General features: G+C 46.4%; 1 protein-coding gene across 5 annotated transcripts in view; it reads left to right on the plus strand.

The window, feature by feature from the left end:
- Positions 1 to 22060, plus strand: part of LOC123769825 (glycine receptor subunit alpha-2) — a 103156-nt gene that overhangs the window by 77122 nt on the left and 3974 nt on the right. For all 5 annotated transcript variants that reach the window (XM_069301316.1, XM_069301313.1, XM_045761144.2 and 2 more), the window contains 3 exons: positions 6798 to 6880; positions 9720 to 9854; positions 17704 to 17895. In XM_069301316.1, the coding sequence (XP_069157417.1) occupies positions 6798 to 6880; positions 9720 to 9854; positions 17704 to 17895 (410 nt within the window). The remainder of the gene's footprint in view (positions 1 to 6797; positions 6881 to 9719; positions 9855 to 17703; positions 17896 to 22060) is intronic.

Below are 22060 nucleotides of genomic sequence, written 5' to 3' on the forward strand. Positions count from 1 at the left end.
GCTGTGTCTATGAGGACGGGCTGTGTCTATGAGGACGGGCTGTGTGTATAAGGACGGGCTGTGTCTATGAGGACGGGCTGTGTCTATGAGGACGGGCTGTGTCTATAAGGACGGGCTGTGTCTATGAGGACGGGCTGTGTCTATGAGGACGGGCTGTGTGTATAAGGACGGGCTGCAAGTTTGGCCTTGAGGATTGACACCGTGTAATTGGACCATGATTAAACACCTAATGCGCTAATGAAAATAATAGAAGCTATAATTAGGTAATTGGTCACCTGATGATGGAATTATCGACACCCCCGACGATGGCTACAGTGATCTACGTTCTTGACTGACAAGCCTCGAGGATCCGGGTTCGATATCCCTATGACGGGACTGAAATAGTCAGTAGTTTGACCATACACCTGATGCCTCCGTTCACCCGACTGTAAACCGGTACCCAGGAGTTAGGCAACTGCTGTGGGATTGCATCCTGGGGGAGGTCAGTAGGTCAGGATTGCATCCTGGGGGAGGTCAGTAGGTCAGGATTGCATCCAGTAGGGAGGTCAGACTGCCTTCCCCTCCCCCCCTCCCTTGGGGAAGGGTAAGGGGGTGGGGGGGGGGAGTCTTCCTGCTCCCTATAGAATTATATCTTTATATACATCGTCACCTTATCAAAGTTAAGAGTGATTTTAGACAAATCTGCCGTAGATAGTTCTGATCATTTGAGCTTTTAAGAGCAAGGTTTTAGTTCACTTACTGGTGTGATGAAGCCTATACCGACCCACTCACTGGTGGGCTGTGAGGTGTTGTGATGATTTCTGTTTTGTGTTCATTGTGGAAGGTTGCTTCCTGTACTGTCTACTGATACATCACAGGTACCAGTATATCTAAGATTTTTGTGCTCTCTGTGTCGGAAACTTTCCGTCGTATTTCCCCCAATTTGTACCTACATATCAGGTCTCCAGCCAATATGTAGCAACCGTATCAGGTCTCCAGCCAATATGTACCTACATATCAGGTCTCCAGCCAATATGTACCGACCGTATCAGGTCTCCAGCCAATATGTACCTACATATCAGGTCTCCAGCCAATATGTACCTACATATAAGGTCTCCAGCCAATATGTACCAACCGTATCAGGTCTCCAGCCAATATGTACCTACATATCAGGTCTCCAGCCAATATGTACCTACATATCAGGTCTCCAGCCAATATGTACCTACATATCAAGTCTCCAGCCAATATGTACCTACATATCAAGTCTCCAGCCAATATGTACCTACATATCAAGTCTCCAGCCAATATGTACCTACATATCAAGTCTCCAGCCAATATGTACCTACATATCAAGTCTCCAGCCAATATGTACCTACATATCAAGTCTCCAGCCAATATGTACCTACATATCAAGTCTCCAGCCAATATGTACCTACATATCAAGTCTCCAGCCAATATGTACCTACATATCAAGTCTCCAGCCAATATGTACCTACATATCAAGTCTCCAGCCAATATGTACCTACATATCAAGTCTCCAGCCAATATGTACCTACATATCAAGTCTCCAGCCAATATGTACCTACATATCAAGTCTCCAGCCAATATGTACCTACATATCAAGTCTCCAGCCAATATGTACCTACATATCAAGTCTCCAGCCAATATGTACCTACATATCAAGTCTCCAGCCAATATGTACCTACATATCGTCTCCAGCCAATATGTACCTACATATCAAGTCTCCAGCCAATATGTACCTACATATCAAGTCTCCAGCCAATATGTACCTACATATCAAGTCTCCAGCCAATATGTACCTACATATCAAGTCTCCAGCCAATATGTACCTACATATCAAGTCTCCAGCCAATATATACCCACCATAGTATGTTGGGTTTCCTTGTGCCATGTTATTTCTGTCAATACTCTTCACTGGCAATTGTTCATCCTCCCTTCATATCTCCTTTCATCTTTTTCTATACTCTCATTTATTGGGCATTTTCTCATCTTCGATCTTCGTTGTTTGGTTGCTCTTTCATCTTTCCTTACCATCTGTCTTCGCAAGAACAGGAGAATATTTGAGGGTCCTCTGGTCCATGCGGGGCACCTCATATTGGTCCGTACGAGGCAGCTCCTATTGGTCCGTACGAGGCTGCTCCTATTGGTCCATGCGAGGCAGCTCATGTTGGTCCGTACGAGGCTGCTCCTATTGGTCCATGCGAGGCAGCTCATGTTGGTCCGTACGAGGCTGCTCCTATTGGTCCCATGCAAGGCAGCTCCTATTGGTCCATGCAAGGCTGCTCCTATTGGTCCCATGCAAGGCAGCTCCTATTGATCCATGCAAGGCTGCTCCTATTGGTCCATGCGAGGCAGCTCCTATTGGTCCATGCGAGGCAGCTCCTATTGGTCCATGCGAGGCAGCTCCTATTGGTCCATGCGAGGCAGCTCCTATTGGTCCATACGAGGCAGCTCCTATTGGTCCATGCGAGGCAGCTCCTATTGGTCCCATGCAAGGCAGCTCCTATTGATCCATGCAAGGCTGCTCCTATTGGTCCATGCGAGGCAGCTCCTATTGATCCATGCAAGGCTGCTCCTATTGGTCCATGCGAGGCAGCTCCTATTGGTCCATGCGAGGCAGCTCCTATTGGTCCATGCGAGGCAGCTCCTATTGGTCCCATGCAAGGCTGCTCCTATTGGTCCATGCAAGGCAGCTCCTATTGATCCATGCAAGGCTGCTCCTATTGGTCCATACGAGGCAGCTCCTATTGATCCATGCAAGGCAGCTCCTATTGGTCCATGCGAGGCAGCTCATGTTGGTCCGTACGAGGCTGCTCCTATTGGTCCCATGCAAGGCAGCTCCTATTGGTCCATGCGAGGCAGCTCCTATTGGTCCATGCGAGGCAGCTCATGTTGGTCCATATGAGGCTGCTCCTATTGGTCCCATGCAAGGCAGCTCCTATTGGTCCATGCGAGGCAGCTCCTATTGGTCCATGCGAGGCAGCTCATGTTGGTCCATACGAGGCTGCTCCTATTGGTCCCATGCAAGGCAGCTCCTATTGGTCCATGCGAGGCAGCTCATATTGGTTCATACGAGGCAGCTCCTATTGGTCCATGCGAGGCAGCTCATATTGGTCCATACGAGGCTGCTCCTACTGGTCCCATGCGAGGCAGCTCCTATTGTGACTGATGGTGCTTGGCACTAATGGAGGGTGAGGTTGTGGTGCCTGGGTCTGGTGGTGCCTGGGGTTGATAGAGGTTTGGGCTGAGGGTAAACCGGTTCTACCGCGGGGTTGGAAGGCCGATTATGCCATTAATTGGAGGTGTGGTGGAATATTTAATTAAGGTTAAAACCTGCCTTTTCCCCCTATACAACTGTTGTTGTATAGCATGGGAGTGGTATTGTAGAACAACATTGATAGTGCATATGTCAAACGCTTACGCCAACTCTATTTTAATAAAAAATAATGTCTCTTTGTGCGTGTTAGGTTAGAAGCCAGATGCTCGGGCCAACGTTGCAAGGTGACTGGTGACTTACATGGGAGTGTCATAAGTGGTGTTGAGCTTGACCCTGAGAGAGAGAGAGAGAGGAGAGGGGAGAAAGGTGGATTGAGAGTGGGGAGAGAGGCAATTGGAGGTAAGGGAAGAGAACAGAGAGGAAAAGAAAGAGGGGAGAGAGAAAGAGGAGAGAGGAATAGGAGAGAGGGAGGGAGGGGATGAGGAGAGAGGGAGGGAGGGGATGAGAGGAGAGAGGGAGGGAGGGGATGAGAGGAGAGAGGGAGGGAGGGGATGAGAGGAAGAGGAGAGGATGAGAGGAAGAGGAGAGGATGAGAGGAAGAGGAGGGGATGAGAGGAAGAGGAGAGGATGAGAGGAAGAGGAGAGGATTAGAGGAAGAGGAGAGGATGAGAGGAAGAGGAGAGGATGAGAGGAAGAGGAGAGGATGAGAGGAAGAGGAGAGGATGAGAGGAAGAGGAGAGGATGAGAGGAAGAGGAGGGGATGAGAGGAAGAGGAGGGGATGAGAGGAAGAGGAGAGGATGAGAGGAAGAGGAGAGGATGAGAGGAAGAGGAGAGGATGAGAGGAAGAGGAGAGGATGAGAGGAAGAGGAGAGGATGAGAGGAAGAGGAGAGGATGAGAGGAAGAGGAGGGGATGAGAGGAAGAGGAGGGGATGAGAGGAAGAGGAGAGGATGAGAGGAAGAGGAGAGGATGAGAGGAAGAGGAGAGGATGAGAGGAAGAGGAGAGGATGAGAGGAAGAGGAGAGGATGAGAGGAAGAGGAGAGGATGAGAGGAAGAGGAGAGAGAGAGAGAGAGAGAGAGAGAGAGAGAGAGAGAGAGAGAGAGAGAGAGAGAGAGAGAGAGAGAGAGAGAGAGAGAGAGAGAGAGAGAGAGAGGGACCCGCATCATGTTTGATCAACATCTCAGACATTAATAACATTGGACAAGTCGCTCTGGGAAACTTGGTCAAGGCCTGTCATCGGAAACCTGTCCTCCCACTTAACAAGCCGAATTACTTACGGAATCGACCAATCCGGTAAAAATGCGACGTATTGGTACAAATTAAAGCGCCGTAATATTGACGTTTTCCATGCATCGGCCGTGGACTTTGCTATTAAAAAAAAATGTAAATTCCCGAAAGGGATTGATACATACTTTTTCTGTTTCGTGTATATGCTGCCTTTGATCCTATTGGTGTTCTGAAATTCATAATGACAAGAGTCTCGGTTCTGTTTCTTTCAATATAAGAGACTTTGGAGAGTTGGATCCTCATGTAAGGAGGGTTGGATCCTCATGTAAGGAGGGTTGGATCCTCATGTAAGGAGGGTTGGATCCTCATGTAAGGAGGGTTGGATCCTCATGTAAGGAGGGTTGGATCCCAGTGAGAGGAGAGTTGGACCCTTGCAATCCCTTCAAACAAGGGAGAGGGGGAGCTGTGGGAAAATGGGGGCTGTGGGAAAATGGCGGCTGTGGGGAGAAGGGGGATGTGGGGAGAGGGGGCTGTGATAAATATTACTGACAAAGGTAACTGAGTAATAGGGGGGGTGTGCGAGGAATGGGTCGGTGGAAAGGGGAAGAGTAGGAAGCTAGGCAGCTCAGACACGAATATTTTTCCTGACTGGCAAATTCCTTACTTGATTACTCTCGTATATTAGAGCCAGCAGCGATCAAAGTAATTGAGGAGCGTTAAACAAAAAATACTTAAATGTCCAAATGATCAAAGTAATTGATGACCTTTATAAAAATTTAATTCCAAGTAGAGATCACTTAAATTGAGGACCTTTAAAACATTTTTAAGAGTTATCAAGTATCTTTTTTTTTAAACAATATATGGAAAATGCCCAAAGCGATTAAAGCAATTAAAAACCATTAAAATTAATGTTGTTTAATGCTCAAAGTGACCACCTGTCTACTTCCCCCCCCCCTCTTATCTCCCCCTTCCCCGTCTCCTCCCGTCTTTCAGAAAATTTATTATTAAGAAACAACTCTGGGTTTCTCAGAAAATATATTATTATGGTCACTAAAAGTCTAGGGGAACACACACACTATTCCACACTTGTCTTCAAGAAAATAGCCTGGGAGGGTCTGTATAAATGCTAATATTTCTTAAAGAATTTGAATGGACGCCAACCAGCCTATGTCTCTCCTGTGTACTAAATCATTCCCCTTGCAAAGTTGGGTGATCCTAGCCCTAAGCATCTGGCCTCCATCTGTGGACACTTGTGGCTAGCATCACTCAACTTTCATAATGAAATATTGGGGGTATATATATATATGTGTGTCATAGCGCAGTCGTGTCGGTCCATGTGCCAAGCTTTAAGAAATATCGGCAGCCAACCTCCGTCCCCCACCTAGCGAATTTCAGTGTCTAAAATAAAATCAGGCATGTGTTGTCTGTAGAATTTTGGCGGTGAGGCCCGGTCATTTACGGTCTTCACTCAATACATAAAGTTGAACCCGCACATATATGTTATGATAGGTTAGGCTAGGTCAGGTTAGGTTAGATTAGGATAGGTTGGGTTAGGTTAGGCTAGAATAGGGTAGGTGGAGTTAGGGTGTGTTGTAGTTTTGGCCACAGTTTGTCCAAGTTTGGTAGTAGTACTTATGACATGGAGTGTGACAGTACACGGAGGTTCTAGAGAATGTAGTTTTTGAGTCTAATCTTGCTCACTTGACCCCTTCCCCCCCCCCCAGCAGAACTCTTGAAATGTTCTTGCCGACTTGGCCCCATCCATGTTCTACTGTGCTTCAGTCCACCTTTTTTTTTTAAATCAGAACTTGCATAATTGGTTCACTTCTCTGGTATAACAGTTTCTCTCACTTGGAGGTCTGGGCATATGCATAGTATTTTCCCTCTCTTGAACTGAGAGTCGACGTAGCGTAGGGTGGGAATATATGCTCTATACTCATGCCCCACTATAGCATGCAGGCTACCCCTCTATACAGGAATGCAGGAATATGCTACCCAGGCTAGCATATTCCTGCATTTTCTGGGAGGTGCAAAACTGTATCTATGTAGTTTCTTTGCAACCTATCCCATGCACACTTACAAATAAGGTCAATTGTATATGAGTTTGAACTATGGCTGTGACACCTGTTTTACTCCTCTAACAAATATAAGGATTTGTCTAAATCACCGACAAATAACGCTTTTAAATCTAAATTATTCAGTATATAATTATGATAATTATATATTATTATAACTTGCAGTTATGTAAATAATGTGCTTTTTTGTACTAAGTTTAAATTACAAATGTAAAGAATTCCGTATAAAGTTTTTGAACTTGATTTTAAATGAGTGCTTGTTTCTTAATATTGCAGACTGAAGCTGGTGTTTGCCTGCATGATGGAACTTTCCAAGTTCCCTCTGGACTCTCAAGTTTGCACGATGGAGATTGCAAGTTGTAAGTTCCAAACTTTGTCTTTTCTATGCTTAAGATTTTTATTTTTTGGCTTAGATATTGCATAATTATGAAGGGGGAGTTTTTATACACTTCTCTGTAGAGATTAAGTTCGATAGGTTACGTTAGGTAAGGTTAAGACAGGTTAGGTTAGGTTACGAAAGATAGATTAGGTAAGGTTAGAATAGGATAGGTTATGTTATGATGGATTAGGTTAGGCTAGTTTGCGTTAGGTTAGGTTATATTAGGTTGGGCTAGGTAGGCAAGGGAAAGTTAGACTAGGCTAGGATTAACATAAAGGATAGGTTGGGCTAGGTAGGCAAGGGAAAGTTAGACTAGGCTAGGATTAACATAAAGGATAGGAAAGATATGTGGCACCTTGTTTTTGATGAACCTAATCTCACGTATTTGTATTTATAAACACAATGTTTAGATAATATCTATATAACATATATTTTGAACAACTGACTATAACACCCATTCGCTGATGATTGTGGACCGTTGAATATTTTACAGTTAATTAAGCAATGTTTTTCTGTTTTAGATATAGAACTTTGACTAAAATCTCGTTATTCTAAATGACCGCCATACAAAACGAGTTTAATGGCATATTTCAAATATATATTTTGGGTGATCCTGAACAGAGAAAACAACCAAATTACAATCAAGGGAAATATATAGTGCAATTTGGCTAGCCAATAATGAATTATACCGGGGAGCACCATATGCAAATTAAGCCCAAATCAACACTGTTTTTTTCATTCGCTTTTCCCTCGATCAAAGTGCAATTCTTCCTGTTAACTATTGATAGGGTCCGGTTAAAAGAGTTAGTTAATACAGACACAATTGACTAGTCCGGATAAAAGAGCTGATAAATACTTGAAATTGAGGGGAGGTTCGGATACAAAAAAAAGAGTTTAATGCATGTATAATCATTTGTGTTCAGATACAAAGAATTGTTTAAGGAAACAATTGCAGATTCAATTGACGAAGAGGTTCGGTTAAAAAAATGCTGCTTAATACAGCCACAATATCGGAGTCCGGTTAAAAGAGATGTTTAATGTGGAAACAATTGACGAGGTCTAAACAAGAAAGGTATTTAACACAACCAATTGGCACGCCAGTTCAACACAGGTGGCAATATGCACGCCAGTTCAACACAGGTGTGTGTGTGCTGTTCACAATCAGGAGATTGATGATTCAAACAAGCAATAACACACACAGTGTAAATGACCACAAAGGAATAACGCGCTTTGTTGCATCTCAATAAAACACCATACTATAAAAAAAATCATCACTAACTGTTTAATTGGCCAATTATTGAGTGATTTAAGTGATTACCGCTCGTGTTGCGGGGTCACTATATTTACCTATATTGAACAATAGTGGCAGTGTTCTTCCTGGCTAAGGCAGGGGGAATTATCAGGGGGAAAGTGCCAAGCCATTACGACTGTATAGCACTGGAAAGGGGTCATAATAAGGATTTGGGATGGGACGGGGAAAATGATTGGTGTCCAACCACTTTGGACGGTCGTGGATTGAAAGTCGACCTGCATGAAGCGAGACCGACGCTCTACCGTCCAGCCAAAGTGGTTGGGCTCCTGGGTAGTGAGCTGGAATATGAGGACAAGGAATAGGGGAGATGAAGAGCCGCGGGGAATGAACTCGGACCTGTTAAAAAGAAAAAGAAATACAAAGCTGTCCCAACTTCATACAGGAGTGGATTACCGCCTGATACCGTCATGGGGCTCAAAACTGAGTAGCAGTGAGTTCTTTCTCACCGTGAGCACTCTTACATTTGTAAGTAAGTGTACTCTCCCCCCCTTCCCCGTGGAACAGCCCACCACACAAGAGGTGGGACAACTACCTGCTCAGTATGCTCCAAACACACCCATTTCCCCGCTCTCACCGCCCCAAAATACGCAAAATTATGGAACTCCAATTTGGAGTGCTTCAACCACTCAAAAACTGTGTAACTGAAAGCCTAGCAACACACACAACATAGCACTGAATATATAGCATCCCACATTGATATATAGACTTGTTCCACCTTGCTAACTTCAAAATACAATCTAATTAGCAACTTAGAATACCATTATCATTATTATTATTATTATTATTATTATTATTATTATTATTATTATTAGTAGTAGTAGTAGTAGTAGTATTAGTAGTAGTATTAGCATTAGTATTATTATTATCAGTAGTAGTAGTATTTCTACATTTATTCACTATGCTAAAGCTTTGTTCGACTTGTTAACTCATGTTTTCTGCATTGTTGAAGTAGTTTAGGAAAATATTTGGGAAAGTGTATTTTTAATATGAAGAGAATCCTTATTAGCCTAATTAGGTTCATTAGGGTCTTGTTTTCACAGCTTTTGTTTGGCCGCGTGTGTGTGGGAGGGGGGGAGGGAGAGGGTTGTTGGTGTGTGTGTTTGGGTGTGAGGAGGCGGCAGTGTTTGAGTTTATTTGGAGGAATGTGTATGTGTTTGTTTTGGGGGTGGGGGATGTGTGTGTGTGTGTGTGTGTGTGATAAGAACATCATATACAAACTTCACATATACACATTTGATCTACATAAAACACACACACACACACACACACACACACACACACACACACACACACACACACACACACACACTCATTCACACACTCATACACACTCATTCACACACTCATACACACTCATTCACACACTCATACACATACACACAAGCCCTCATAAAACCCATACAAATATTTGACAATTCCGTTTCTTGGAAATACAAAAAAAGTATATATATATATATATATATATATATATATATATATATAGTTTCCCTTATTTGATGTCTTGCAGTTTCCAAGACGATGAAGGAACTCAATTTATCTTGGAAGAGCGACGCACCAATTAAGATGTACAAGAACATGAGGATGCCACAGTTCGAGATGGAGAAGATTGTCCCAACCACTTGTCAGGAGTCTTTCCAGATTGGTAAGTCATTAAGCTCGGGTGAAAGCTGCTGATTGATAAATGATTAAGCGCAGGTGAAAGTGTTAATTGATAAGTTGTTCAGCTCAGATGAAAGTGATTTGTCTTCATTACCAACGACGAGCGCTTAAAATTTATTTTGTTTTCTCTCTCTCTCTCTCTCTCTCTCTCTCTCTCTCTCTCTCTCTCTCTCTCTCTCTCTCTCTCTCTCTCTCTCTCTCTCTCTCTCTCTCTCTCTCTCTCTCTCTCTCTTTCTGAATTTCTGAACGCTCCCAGCAAAGCCAAAGCCTAACTCTATGCAGGTCGGCGTTCAATCCCCGACCGTCCAAGTAGTTGGGTACCATTCCTTCCTCCCGTCCCATCCCAAATCCTTATCCTCACCCCTTCCAAGTGCTGTATAGTCGTAATGACTTGGCGCTTTCCCCCGTTGGTTCCCTTCCCTTCTCTTCATTCACGCACACATACATCTCCAGGATATAGGCAGGCCGTGTGTGTGTGTGTACGTGTTGAGGACGGCTCAGAAACTTGTCCATCCATATTGAGAATACCTACATGTGAGATGTGAGCCTCAGCGAGGATCTCTCATGTCAGTGTTGAAGGTTTTCACCGGGTGAAGCGTTAATCACACTCAAGTGAATACGATCGTCTGTGTGCTGCAAGTTATGGCGGGATTGGTGAGAGAGAGAGAGAGAGAGAATGAGAGATAAACACACACAAAACTCCGCCACTAACCAAGCCGCCAGAGCCACAAACCCATCCGCCACCAAACAAACGAACACACACACACCCAAACAAACGAACAAACACCCCGTTAAATGTGTGGCAAACGACCCAACTCGGCCAGTTTATATAGGTAATAATGTTCTCAGACTTTAGTACAACATTTACCAGATTAGCGTCACTTTCCACAACACTTCGTACGCCAGCCACTTGCACTTAACATAATCATTTTTCTCATTCACTAAGTTCTAAATCCATAAATAATCAACGGAGAAACAGTTTCGTATAGTGAGAAAATTATTGAGGTTATTGAGTGGGATCGAAGTTGCGTCCCTGGACTCGGGTACACGCATCACCGACTGAACCACGATGGGCCATGAGTTACATAGAAATATCACACGATGTGTTTAAGTAACTTAACTGGGAAAGTGTGTTTGCATGACGGCGTTGGCTATATTTACTAAACAGTTTACGAGCTCGGAACCTTTACGAAATCGTTCTCGAGCTAAGGGTATTAGTGATGTGATTGACCTCCGAGCCCGTAAATTGTTTAGTAAATACAGACTAAGCCGCCATGATTGAAGCAAGAGGTACAGGTGTCGTAAGTGTACACGTTAGATGTACAGGTGTCGTAAGTGGACACTTAATTAAGATGCACAGGTGTCGTAAGTGGACACTTAATTAAGATGTACAGGTGTCGTAAGTGGAACAAGTAAATACTTGCTGGACTGCGGTTCTTGTTATAGATAAGAGGTGCCGTATGAGGCATCTGCGCTGGTCCAGTTGATATCCAGTCCCCAAGGCTCTGGCAACTGAAGTTTCTCTAACCAGCTGCAGCAGCCTTCCAGCTGTGGCAGCCAGAAGTTGTGAACCAGCTGTGGCAGCCAGAGGTTGTGAACCAGCTGCAGCAGCCTTCCAGCTGTGGCAGCCAGAGGTTGTGAACCAGCTGCAGCAACCATCAAGCTGTGGCAATAACCCAACAACCACCGTGGTAGCTTCAGTCGTAAAGCGGACCAACAACAAAGGAACAAGTTTTATACACGGCTAGGGCTTGAGAGTTATCACGGCCACACGCACGCGCGCACGCGCACACACACACACACACACACACACACAGACACACACACACACACACACACACACACACACACACACACACACACACACACACACACACACACACACACACACACACACACACACACACACACACACGACCAAAGAGCCAAAGCTCAACCCTCGCAAGCACAAGTAGGTGAGTACACACACACACACTCGCGGCTGAGTGGACAGCGCTTGGGGTCTTAATCCTAATGGCCCGGGTTCGATTCCCGGCGGAGGCGGAAACAAATGGGCAGAGTTTCTTTCACCCTGGTGCCCATGTTCACCTATCTGTAAATAGGTACCTGGACGTTAGACAGATGTGCTTCCTGGGTGTGTGTGTGTGTGTTAAAGAGAAATATATATAGTAGACATAATAGAGCCATGAATAAAGGAAAAAATAAATTGGTTAGGATGGTGGGGGTCCAGGAGCTAAATATCTCCATTCTGCAGACACTTATAGTAAATACATGCACACGTTGTGTGGATGGCTGATGTAGTGGGGGGCAGACTCCATACATAGTTTCAACTGTAGATATGATAGAGCTCAATAGGCCCAAGAACCTGTACACCAGTAGATTGACAGTTGAGAGACGGGACCAAAGAGCCGTATGTGAGAAGCTGGAATATGGGGACAAGGAGCTCGGATATGAGGACAAGGATTAAGTTAGGATATGAGGACAAGAAACTGGGATATGAGGACAAGGAACTGTGATATGAGGACTTAGTGAAGGAACGATGCCCAACTACTCAGATCAACGGGGAATCGAACACCGACCCGACAAACATACAAGGCCGTCGAATATTGCACCGATCAATCCCAGGGGCGGGGGGGGGGGGGGAAGGTTGAGCTACAGATCAACAAACCAGAAGACAGTTGACCTCTATACATGTTCCAGCAACGCTATATTGACACTTAGGTTCTGCAATATTAACCATGTTTCCTTTTCTTACAATGTCACGATTGCCGAGGAGAGGGTCGGAACGACACCAACTTGCACCCAGCACCTCCTGGGAGTACAGGCACACTCTTGATTACAATATTGTGTGGATAATGCAAGTGTTACACCAATGATGCACACTTCAAAGGTTCTTTCAAGGGATGATTACACCGGGGGTGAGGGGGGGATGGATTGTCGGGCCGACAGGATCGCTAATCGGTCCGACAGAAGGTATATAGTAGAGCCGACAGGGGCGCTTGTCGGGCCGACGGTGTCGCGTGTCGGGGTGGGTGTCGGTCTCTCGGGACAACCGCCTTGTAAATTAACATGCAGTCAAGAGCCGTGAGTTAATAATGCGGCCCCCGAGGGAAATATTTGCCAAGATTTCCTCAATGTTTGATATGAAAAGATTGTCTTGAAGTAGTGTGTGTGTGTGTGGGGGGGGGGTATTGTTTGTTTGATGAGTTGAGGGATTGTATGATTGTGTTATTTTGGTAGTTTGTGCTGCGTTGTGGTAATTAGTTTTAGCTGATATTGTAGTAGTGATTTGTTAAGCTTTGTATCTTGTTTTCTCTGGATGTCTGTCCCTTTGTCTCTCTCCCTGTCTCTCCCTCTCTCTCCCTCCCTCCCTCCCTCCCTCCCTCCCTCACTCACTCACTCACTCACTCACTCACTCACTCACTCACTCACTCACTCACTCACTCACTCACTCACTCACTCACTCTCACCCAGCTACGGGCCCACAACACCAACCAATTAGCCTGGGGGAAACAAGCGAACCTTAAACCCAAATTGTAGATTAAACATTTCGGGGATGTGGAACGTGCCTTTCTGGTTCGCGACACCAGGTCTGTATATACTCAATCCTCTCTCCATTTTCTCTCATAGTTCCCCATTTTCTTTCACAGTTTCCCATTCTCTCACAGTTCCCCATTTTCTCTTACAGTTTCCCATTCTCTCTCAGTTCCCCATTTTCTCTCGCAGTTCGCAGTAACGTAAATGAAACATTAAATCACACGGTGTTTTAACAGGATTAGTATTTTGAATGCACATTGTCTTGCTCTTTCAGTATAATCTGAATTACACAAAATACAAATTTAAATTCCATTTAAACTACCAAATGAGTACAGTTTGAAAAAAATTATCTAAATTAAATAATTTTAATAAAACAATCAATCGAACCCGGAACCTTTGAGGTGTGAGCCGACCACGCTGGCTACTGTGATATACTACTTCCCCCCCCTCCCCCCCTCCCCCCCTTGATGTGGCGTCTGTGGTGGCTTGTTGTTTGTCATCCATGGTTACCCCAGTATGTGTCCCTCCCAGGTCATGTAGCTGTCCCAGGTCATGTCCCAGGTCACAGATACCCAGGCTAAGACACCATTGCTGTGTCTTGGCCTGGGAGGGACACACACATGCCCTGGGACAGCTACATGACCTGGGAGGGACACACACATGCCCTGGGACAGCTACATGACCTGGGAGGGACACACACATGCCCTGGGACAGCTACATGACCTGGGAGGGACACACACATGCCCTGGGACAGCTACATGACCTGGGAGGGACACACACATGCCCTGGGACAGCTACATGACCTGGGAGGGACACACACATGACCTGGGACAGCTACATGACCTGGGAGGGACACACACATGCCCTGGGACAGCTACATGACCTGGGAGGGACACACACATGACCTGGGACAGCTACATGACCTGGGAGGGACACATACATGCCCTGGGACAGCTACATGACCTGGGAGGGACACATACTGGGGTAACCATGGATGACAAACAACAAGCCACCACAGACGCCACATCAAGGTGGGGGGGGGGGAAGGAACAACACCCTCACAAAGGCCTCAACAAACTAACCACAAATTAGTTTCTGAGCTCCAAAGCTCCAGTGCTGCCCCGGCTACACAACCCGTTCTGTGTGTGTGTGCCGATGCGTACAAAATACAACTGTTTCGCCTAACCAAAAACGTAAAAATATACAATTGTTTTATTGAGCCAGAAATGTACGAACCCAAACAACCCACCTAACCAGCAAGAGCGATGCGTAGAAAACGTCAATATTACGGTGCTTAAAGGACTTGTATTATTTTCACAAAGGAAAATCCAGAGAAAGGGCTTGATTTTCCCAAGGAGCTCTCGCAAGACAGCGCCATAACTTTACGAACTGTGGCAAGACATTGCGGTAACTCACGAGCCATTAACTGTGGCCTTGCTTCTAATTTCCTGACCGGTGTCAAGAGAATAATTACACTGCCCATGAGCAGCGCCCCTCTGTACTACCCAATAATGTTCAACAACCATTATTTGCTCAAATTGGCAATCATGACCCCTGCGCGTTAATGGGGGGGGGCGGGGGTAGCTGTATTCTTTAAAACTGGCAATCAGTGCTGCATGCAAATTGCGTGTGAGAATCTACAGCTTGTAAAGAAAAGCTTGGTGTTAGCCAGCTTAGGCAGTCCACACCAATATTCGTTTTCATATATCACACAGGGATAGGAATTATCAAGAGTAGGCTGTAAGCCAATTTGGCTAGATAACACGTGGAAGGGATATGAGGACACGGACTTGATATATGAGGACCAGAAGCTGGGATATGAGGACCAGGAGCTGGGATATGAGGACAAGGAGGTGGGATATAAGGAGGAGGAAAAGGAGGTGAGATATAAGGCAAGAAACGATGCCTTTGTTTGACACTGGGTAAGGGACAATACCTACCTTACACACACACACACACACTAAAGCAAAGACGGTACCAGAGTTAGTTTAACATGTATTGGCTAAGGCAGATATCCCATCAGGTCTCTGGTCATGATTCTGGCCCGAATATTACCTTTGGCGTAGTGGGTAAAAATGTTCTGGGGCTTGAGAGCACTTCCGGGCAAGGGTCCGAGCAGCGGAGGTCATCATACTCTCATTATACAACACAAATTAATTTCTGTGTGTGTGTGTGTGTGTGTGTGTGTGTGTGTGTGTGTGTGTGTGTGTGTACTCGCCTAGTTGTGCTTGCGGGGGTTGAACTTTGTCTCTTTGGTCCCGCCTCACAACTGTCAATCAACTGGTGTACAGGTTCCTGAGCCTACTGGGCTCTATCATATCTACATTTGAAACTGTGTATGGAGTCAGCCTCCACCACATCACCTCCTAATGCATTCCATTTGTCAACCACTCTGACACTAAAAAAGTTCTTTCTAATATCTCTGTGGCTCATTTGGGCACTCAGTTTCCACCTGTGTCCCCTAGTGCGTGTGCCCCTGTGTTAAATAACCTGTCTTTATCTACCCTGTCGATTCCCTTGAGAATCTTGAATGTGGTGATCATGTCTCCCTAACTCTTCTGTCTTCCAACGAAGTGAGGTTTAATTCCCGTAGTCTCTCCTCGTAGCTCATACCTCTCAGCTCGGGTACTAGTCTGGTGGCAAACCTTTGAACCTTTTCCAGTTTAGTCTTATGCTTGACTAGATATGGACTCCATGCTGGAGCCGCATACTCCAGGATTGGTCTGACATATGTGGTATATAATGTTCTGAAAGATTCCTTACACAAGTTTCTAAAGGCCGTTCTTATGTTTGCCAACCTGGCATGTGCCGCTGATGTTATCCTCTTGATATGAGCTTCAGGGGACAGGTCTGGCGTGATATCAACCCCCAGGTCTTTCTCTCTCTCTCTCTCTGACTCCTGAAATATTTCATCTCCCAAATGATACCTTGTATCTGGTCTCCTGCTTCCTACCCCTATCTTCATTACATTACATTTGCTTGGGTTAAACTCTTAATAGCCATTTAGAGTTTGTGTGTGTGTGTGTGTGTGTGTGTGTGTGTGTGTGTGTGTGTGTGTGTGTGTGTGTGTGTGTGTGTGTGTGTGTGTGTGTGTGTGTTCGGAGAGGGGGAAGTGTGTGGGTGTAGGTGTGCGAGGAAAGGCAGAGTAGTGTGTGTGTGCGTGGGTGTAGGGTCGATAGTGAAGATGAAGGGTGCTCCATCCTCAGTTGAGATCGGGTCGGGTGTGAATGGTTCTATAAAGGGTATAATCAGGGTGAGGGCCCGAGAGTGAGAGAGAGAGAGAGAGAGAGAGAGAGAGAGAGAGAGAGAGAGAGAGAGAGAGAGAGAGAGAGAGAGAGAGAGAGAGAGAGAGAGAGAGAGAGAGAGAGAGTTTGTGTGAGAGAATCATTTATTTTCATTGATACATCAAGTTATTGTGACATCATTTTGCATCCTGTTTCATTGTGCATTATATCTCTCAAAAGGAACTCTTACCAGTATAAGGCATTTTCTATTGGGTTGCTATTGCTGCCTTATTTAGAGAGATAATTACGAGGAAAAAGTACTATGCCAGATTGACTATATAGCGCTTGGAGGGTACATAAGGTCAAGGACAAAGTATTTAAGGACAAGGAGCTGGGATACCAGGATAAGTTCTGATACCTGAGGACAAGTTCCAATACCTCTGGACAAGTTCTGATATCTCAGGATAAGGAGCTTGGATACTAGGACAAGAAGATGAGATACGAGAACAAGGAGCTGGGATGTGAGAACAAGGAGCAAGGATACGAGGACAAGGAGCTGGGAAATGAAGACATGGAGCTATGATACGAGGACAAGGAGCGAAGATCCCCGTCAGGGGGTCTAACACCGACCCTGCAAGAAGCCAGGCCATCGCTCTACTGACCAGTCCAAGTGGATGGACTCCCTTTTATATTCCGAAATGCAATTTGGGGTTTATTTAGCGGAACCCAATCTTGGTTTATGATCTCACTGAAGACCTCCAGGCTCCCATGACCCGGAGATCAAAGTTTTATTGATGCTGGTCGTGGGAGCTGCTATGGCTTCTGACTATACAAGTTATATATGCATAATAGACAAGTTGAGTGGCCTCGTGGCGTTATTAATGGTTTGTTTCCTCCACCTCACATCCACGCCAGTAACATGGGGAGAGAGAGAGTTTTGTCTCCCACACAAAAACAGCTGTAATCTCCGCCCCACACAGACAACTACAGCTGTAGTCTGCCCCCACACAGACAACTACAGCTGTAGTCTCCCCCCACACAGGTAACTACAGCTGTAGTCTCCTCCCACAGGTAACTACAGCTGCCTGGTGGCAGAGTTCCACATGAGAAGGGCCATCGGGTTCCACCTGGTGCAGAGTTACCTGCCCACCATCCTCATAGTGGTCATCTCCTGGGTCTCCTTCTGGATGGATGTTGACTCCGTGCCGGGCCGCACCACTCTTGGAGTCACCACTCTCCTCACTGTCTCCTCCAAGTCCTCAGGTGAGCCTCCACGCTCCTCCAAGTCCTCAGGTGAGTCACCACTCTCCTCACTGTCTCCTCCAAGTCCTCAGGTGAGCCTCCACGCTCCTCACTGTCTCCTCCAAGTCCTCAGGTGAGCCTCCACGCTCCTCCAAGTCCTCAGGTGAGGCTCCACGCTCCTTACTGTCTCCTCCAAGTCCTCAGGTGAGTCACCACTCTCCTCACTGTCTCCTCCAAGTCCTCAGGTGAGTCACCACTCTCCTCACTGTCTCCTCCAAGTCCTCAGGTGAGCCTCCACGCTCCTCCAAGTCCTCAGGTGAGGCTCCACGCTCCTTACTGTCTCCTCCAAGTCCTCAGGTGAGTCACCACTCTCCTCACTGTCTCCTCTAAGTCCTCAGGTGAGTCACCACGCTCCTCCCAAGTCCTCAGGTGAGTCACCACGCTCCTCCCAAGTCCTCAGGTGAGTCCCCATGCTCCTCCAAGTCCTCAGAAGAGTCCCCATGCTCCTCCAAGTCCTCAGAAGAGTCCCCATGCTCCTCCAAGTCCTCAGGTGAGTCTCCACGCTCCTCACTGTCTCCTCCAAGTCCTCAGGTGAGTCTCCACGCTCCTCACTGTCTCCTCCAAGTCCTCAGGTGAGTCACCACTCTCCTCACTGTCTCCTCCAAGTCCTCAGGTGAGTCACCACGCTCCTCACTGTCTCCTCCAAGTCCTCAGGTGAGTCTCCACGCTCCTCACTGTCTCCTCCAAGTCCTCAGGTGAGTCACCACTCTCCTCACTGTCTCCTCCAAGTCCTCAGGTGAGTCACCACTCTCCTCACTGTCTCCTCCAAGTCCTCAGGTGAGTCACCACTCTCCTCACTGTCTCCTCCAAGTCCTCAGGTGAGTCACCACGCTCCTCACTGTCTCCTCCAAGTCCTCAGGTGAGTCACCACTCTCCTCACTGTCTCCTCCAAGTCCTCAGGTGAGTCACCACTCTCCTCACTGTCTCCTCCAAGTCCTCAGGTGAGTCACCACTCTCCTCACTGTCTCCTCCAAGTCCTCAGGTGAGTCACCACGCTCCTCACTGTCTCCTCCAAGTCCTCAGGTGAGTCACCACTCTCCTCACTGTCTCCTCCAAGTCCTCAGGTGAGTCACCACTCTCCTCACTGTCTTCTCCAAGTCCTCAGGTGAGTCACCACTCTCCTCACTGTCTCCTCCAAGTCCTCAGGTGAGTCACCACGCTCCTCACTGTCTCCTCCAAGTCCTCAGGTGAGTCACCACTCTCCTCACTGTCTCCTCCAAGTCCTCAGGTGAGTCACCACTCTCCTCACTGTCTCCTCCAAGTCCTCAGGTGAGTCACCACTCTCCTCACTGTCTCCACCAAGTCCTCAGGTGAGTCACCACTCTCCTCACTGTCTCCACCAAGTCCTCAGGTGAGTCTCCACGCTCCTCACTGTCTCCTCCAAGTCCTCAGGTGAGTCACCACGCTCCTCACTGTCTCCTCCAAGTCCTCAGGTGAGTCACCACTCTCCTCACTGTCTCCTCCAAGTCCTCAGGTGAGTCACCGTGTTCCTCCAAGTCCTCAGATGAGTCCCTACGCTCCTCCTAATCCTGAGGTGAGTAACACTCCTCCCCCCCACCCCCCCTCTCCTAGCCGTAATGGAGAACAACATAACCGTTACAGAATAAAAGCAATCACCGTTAAGCGCCAAGCCTGTACGCCGTGGACCTCTCCCGCAAGCTGTGGTCGTTCAAGCTGCGGCCCATGACCCCCACAGATTCCCGCCTGAGAAATTGTACTTTCTCTTAAGTATATGTTTATTAGTATTCTTGCCATACTTAGGCCTTGGTAAGCTAGTTCATGTCTACATTCTGTTGACAATTATTGATATATGTCGTATGTGGTTGACGCATTTATAGAAGTGCGATTCGAACAGAGGATGTTAGGAAAGCTGTGTTCGAGAAATGTTCGAACATGGGTGGTTGGCGGGTGGATTAACGAGCATTTGGCCACTGTTGATGAGGATGGGCTGGAAAGGGAAGGGAACTCTCAGGAGAAAGCGTCAAGCCTAGACGACTATATAGCACTTGGAATGGATCGGGATCCTTTCACATGATGCGAGTAGTCCAAATTGCTCGGGTTCGATTCCCGGTGATAGCGGAAATACATGGACAGTTTCTTTAACCCTGATGCCCTTGTTAACCTAGTAGTATATAGGTGACTACCTAGGTACCTGGGAGTTAGACAGCTGCTACAGGCTGGTTTGTGGGGTTGAACCCCCGCAAGCACAGCTAGGTGAGTACACACGGCCAGTAAAGGCGTGGAGCATGAAGGGGGTATAAAGGGCCACGCCGCCAGGCTCGCCCTGGTCACGGGCCATACATTGCCACCAGGCACCTCCAGGTGGCCGCCATTACTCAACCTTCACACAAAAGGTTGAGACTTGGAACTGCCCTGCCGAAGCTTGGCGACCCCTTCTCCAGGGGGTAGAGAGAGAGAGAGAGAGAGAGAGAGAGAGAGAGAGAGAGAGAGAGAGAGGGGGAGAGGGAGAGGGAGAGAGAGAGAGAGAGAGAGAGAGAGAGAGAGAGAGAGAGAGAGAGAGAGAGAGAGAGAGAGAGAGAGAGTGAGAGTGAGTGAGTTAGAGTTATGACCCTCACTACAAGGAATGTCTGTGAGTCACGTGTTGATAAACTCATTCCTCTTTGTTATACCATCGTAGTGCTCCAGGAAGAGTTTAACAATCTCAAATTAAGTAGTAGTTTGTTGAGCATTGTTGCCTGCTTCCTTGAGTGACGGTGTCTGAACATGCAGCATGATAGATTGTATCTCTGATGATCCGAGTGTGTTAACAATACTCTCTCTCTCTCTCTCTCTCTCTCTCTCTCTCTCTCTCTCTCTCTCTCTCTCTCTCTCTCTCTCTCTCTCTCTCTCTCTCTCTCTCTCTCTCTCTCTCTCTCTCTCCTTGCCTCCCTCCCAACCTCCTTCACTCCTTACCTTCCTTCCTTCCTCTCTCTCCCTCCCTCCCTACCTCCCTCTCTCTCACCTTACCTCCCTTCCCCCTTCCCCCAACTCTGTGGCCGTAAATCCAGCAGATCTTGAAAGGTATTTAGGGTAAGCTGAGGATTCGTGGAGACAGTGTCAGGAGGCTTGGGTGGGGAGGTGTGACACATGGTGTGGTAGAGAGGGTGTGACAAGGTGTGCCACAGGGTGTGGCACAGGGTGTCACCTACTGTATATATATATATACCAGTGGATTAAGAGTTGTATTACGGGATTCTAGGTCGGCGGCTCAATCCCTCCTCCCCGAACGAGGTACTTACAACACTTCTTAACACGAATTAGTTAAGACACTTCTTAACACCTGCGACCTACATGAGACATTTCTTAACACGGACGACCTACTTAAGACACTTAATAACACCTACGACCTACTTAAGACACTTCGTAACAACCTGTTTAAAATACACTTACAAAATTTCAACTTTAAATTTGACTTCTAATCAACTAAATTTACAATAGGTTAGTTACATAACCAATTGAGGTATATAAGTGTTTAATAATATAAACATGTGTTGTTTCATTAAAACATTGAACTTCGAAATAAAGGTAAAACTGCTGGTCTCTTGCCCCATACGAGGCAGCTGCTATAGGTCCAGACCAGGCAGCGCCTATGTATACCCACTCAAACTCATTCATATACATGTCTCACCTACACTTGAAACAACCCAGGGACCCCCACGTCCATTATGTTATCCGGGTAATTAGTTCTATAAATCAACCACCGTGTTTCTAGACCAGTCAATTATATCACTACACAACGTTGTGAACTTATAACGATCACATTCCGAGTGAACTGAACTTTGTCTACCTATAAAGAGCGGTGCATGATTATGTCCCTTAATTAAAAGCTGTCACTACGGCATTACGGCCAAACAGCACTGCTGTAAAAGGAGTCTGGTGTGTGAAATATAACCCATCTGTTACAAGCAGCGTCCTGGTGCGGTGGAGCTATGTAAAACACAGCCTGGTTAAACATTCACTAACTTAGACATGTAAATATTCATTGGCGTGCACACATACACACACACACACAAACACTTTCAAATGTAGATATGATAGAGCCCAGTAGGCTCAGGAACCAGTTGATTGACAGTTAAGAGGCGGGACCAAAGAGCCAGAGCTCAACCCCCGCAAGCACAACTAGGTA

This window comes from Procambarus clarkii, chromosome 45 (assembly GCF_040958095.1).
Source record: "Procambarus clarkii isolate CNS0578487 chromosome 45, FALCON_Pclarkii_2.0, whole genome shotgun sequence".
Taxonomy (NCBI): Eukaryota; Metazoa; Arthropoda; class Malacostraca; order Decapoda; family Cambaridae; genus Procambarus; species Procambarus clarkii.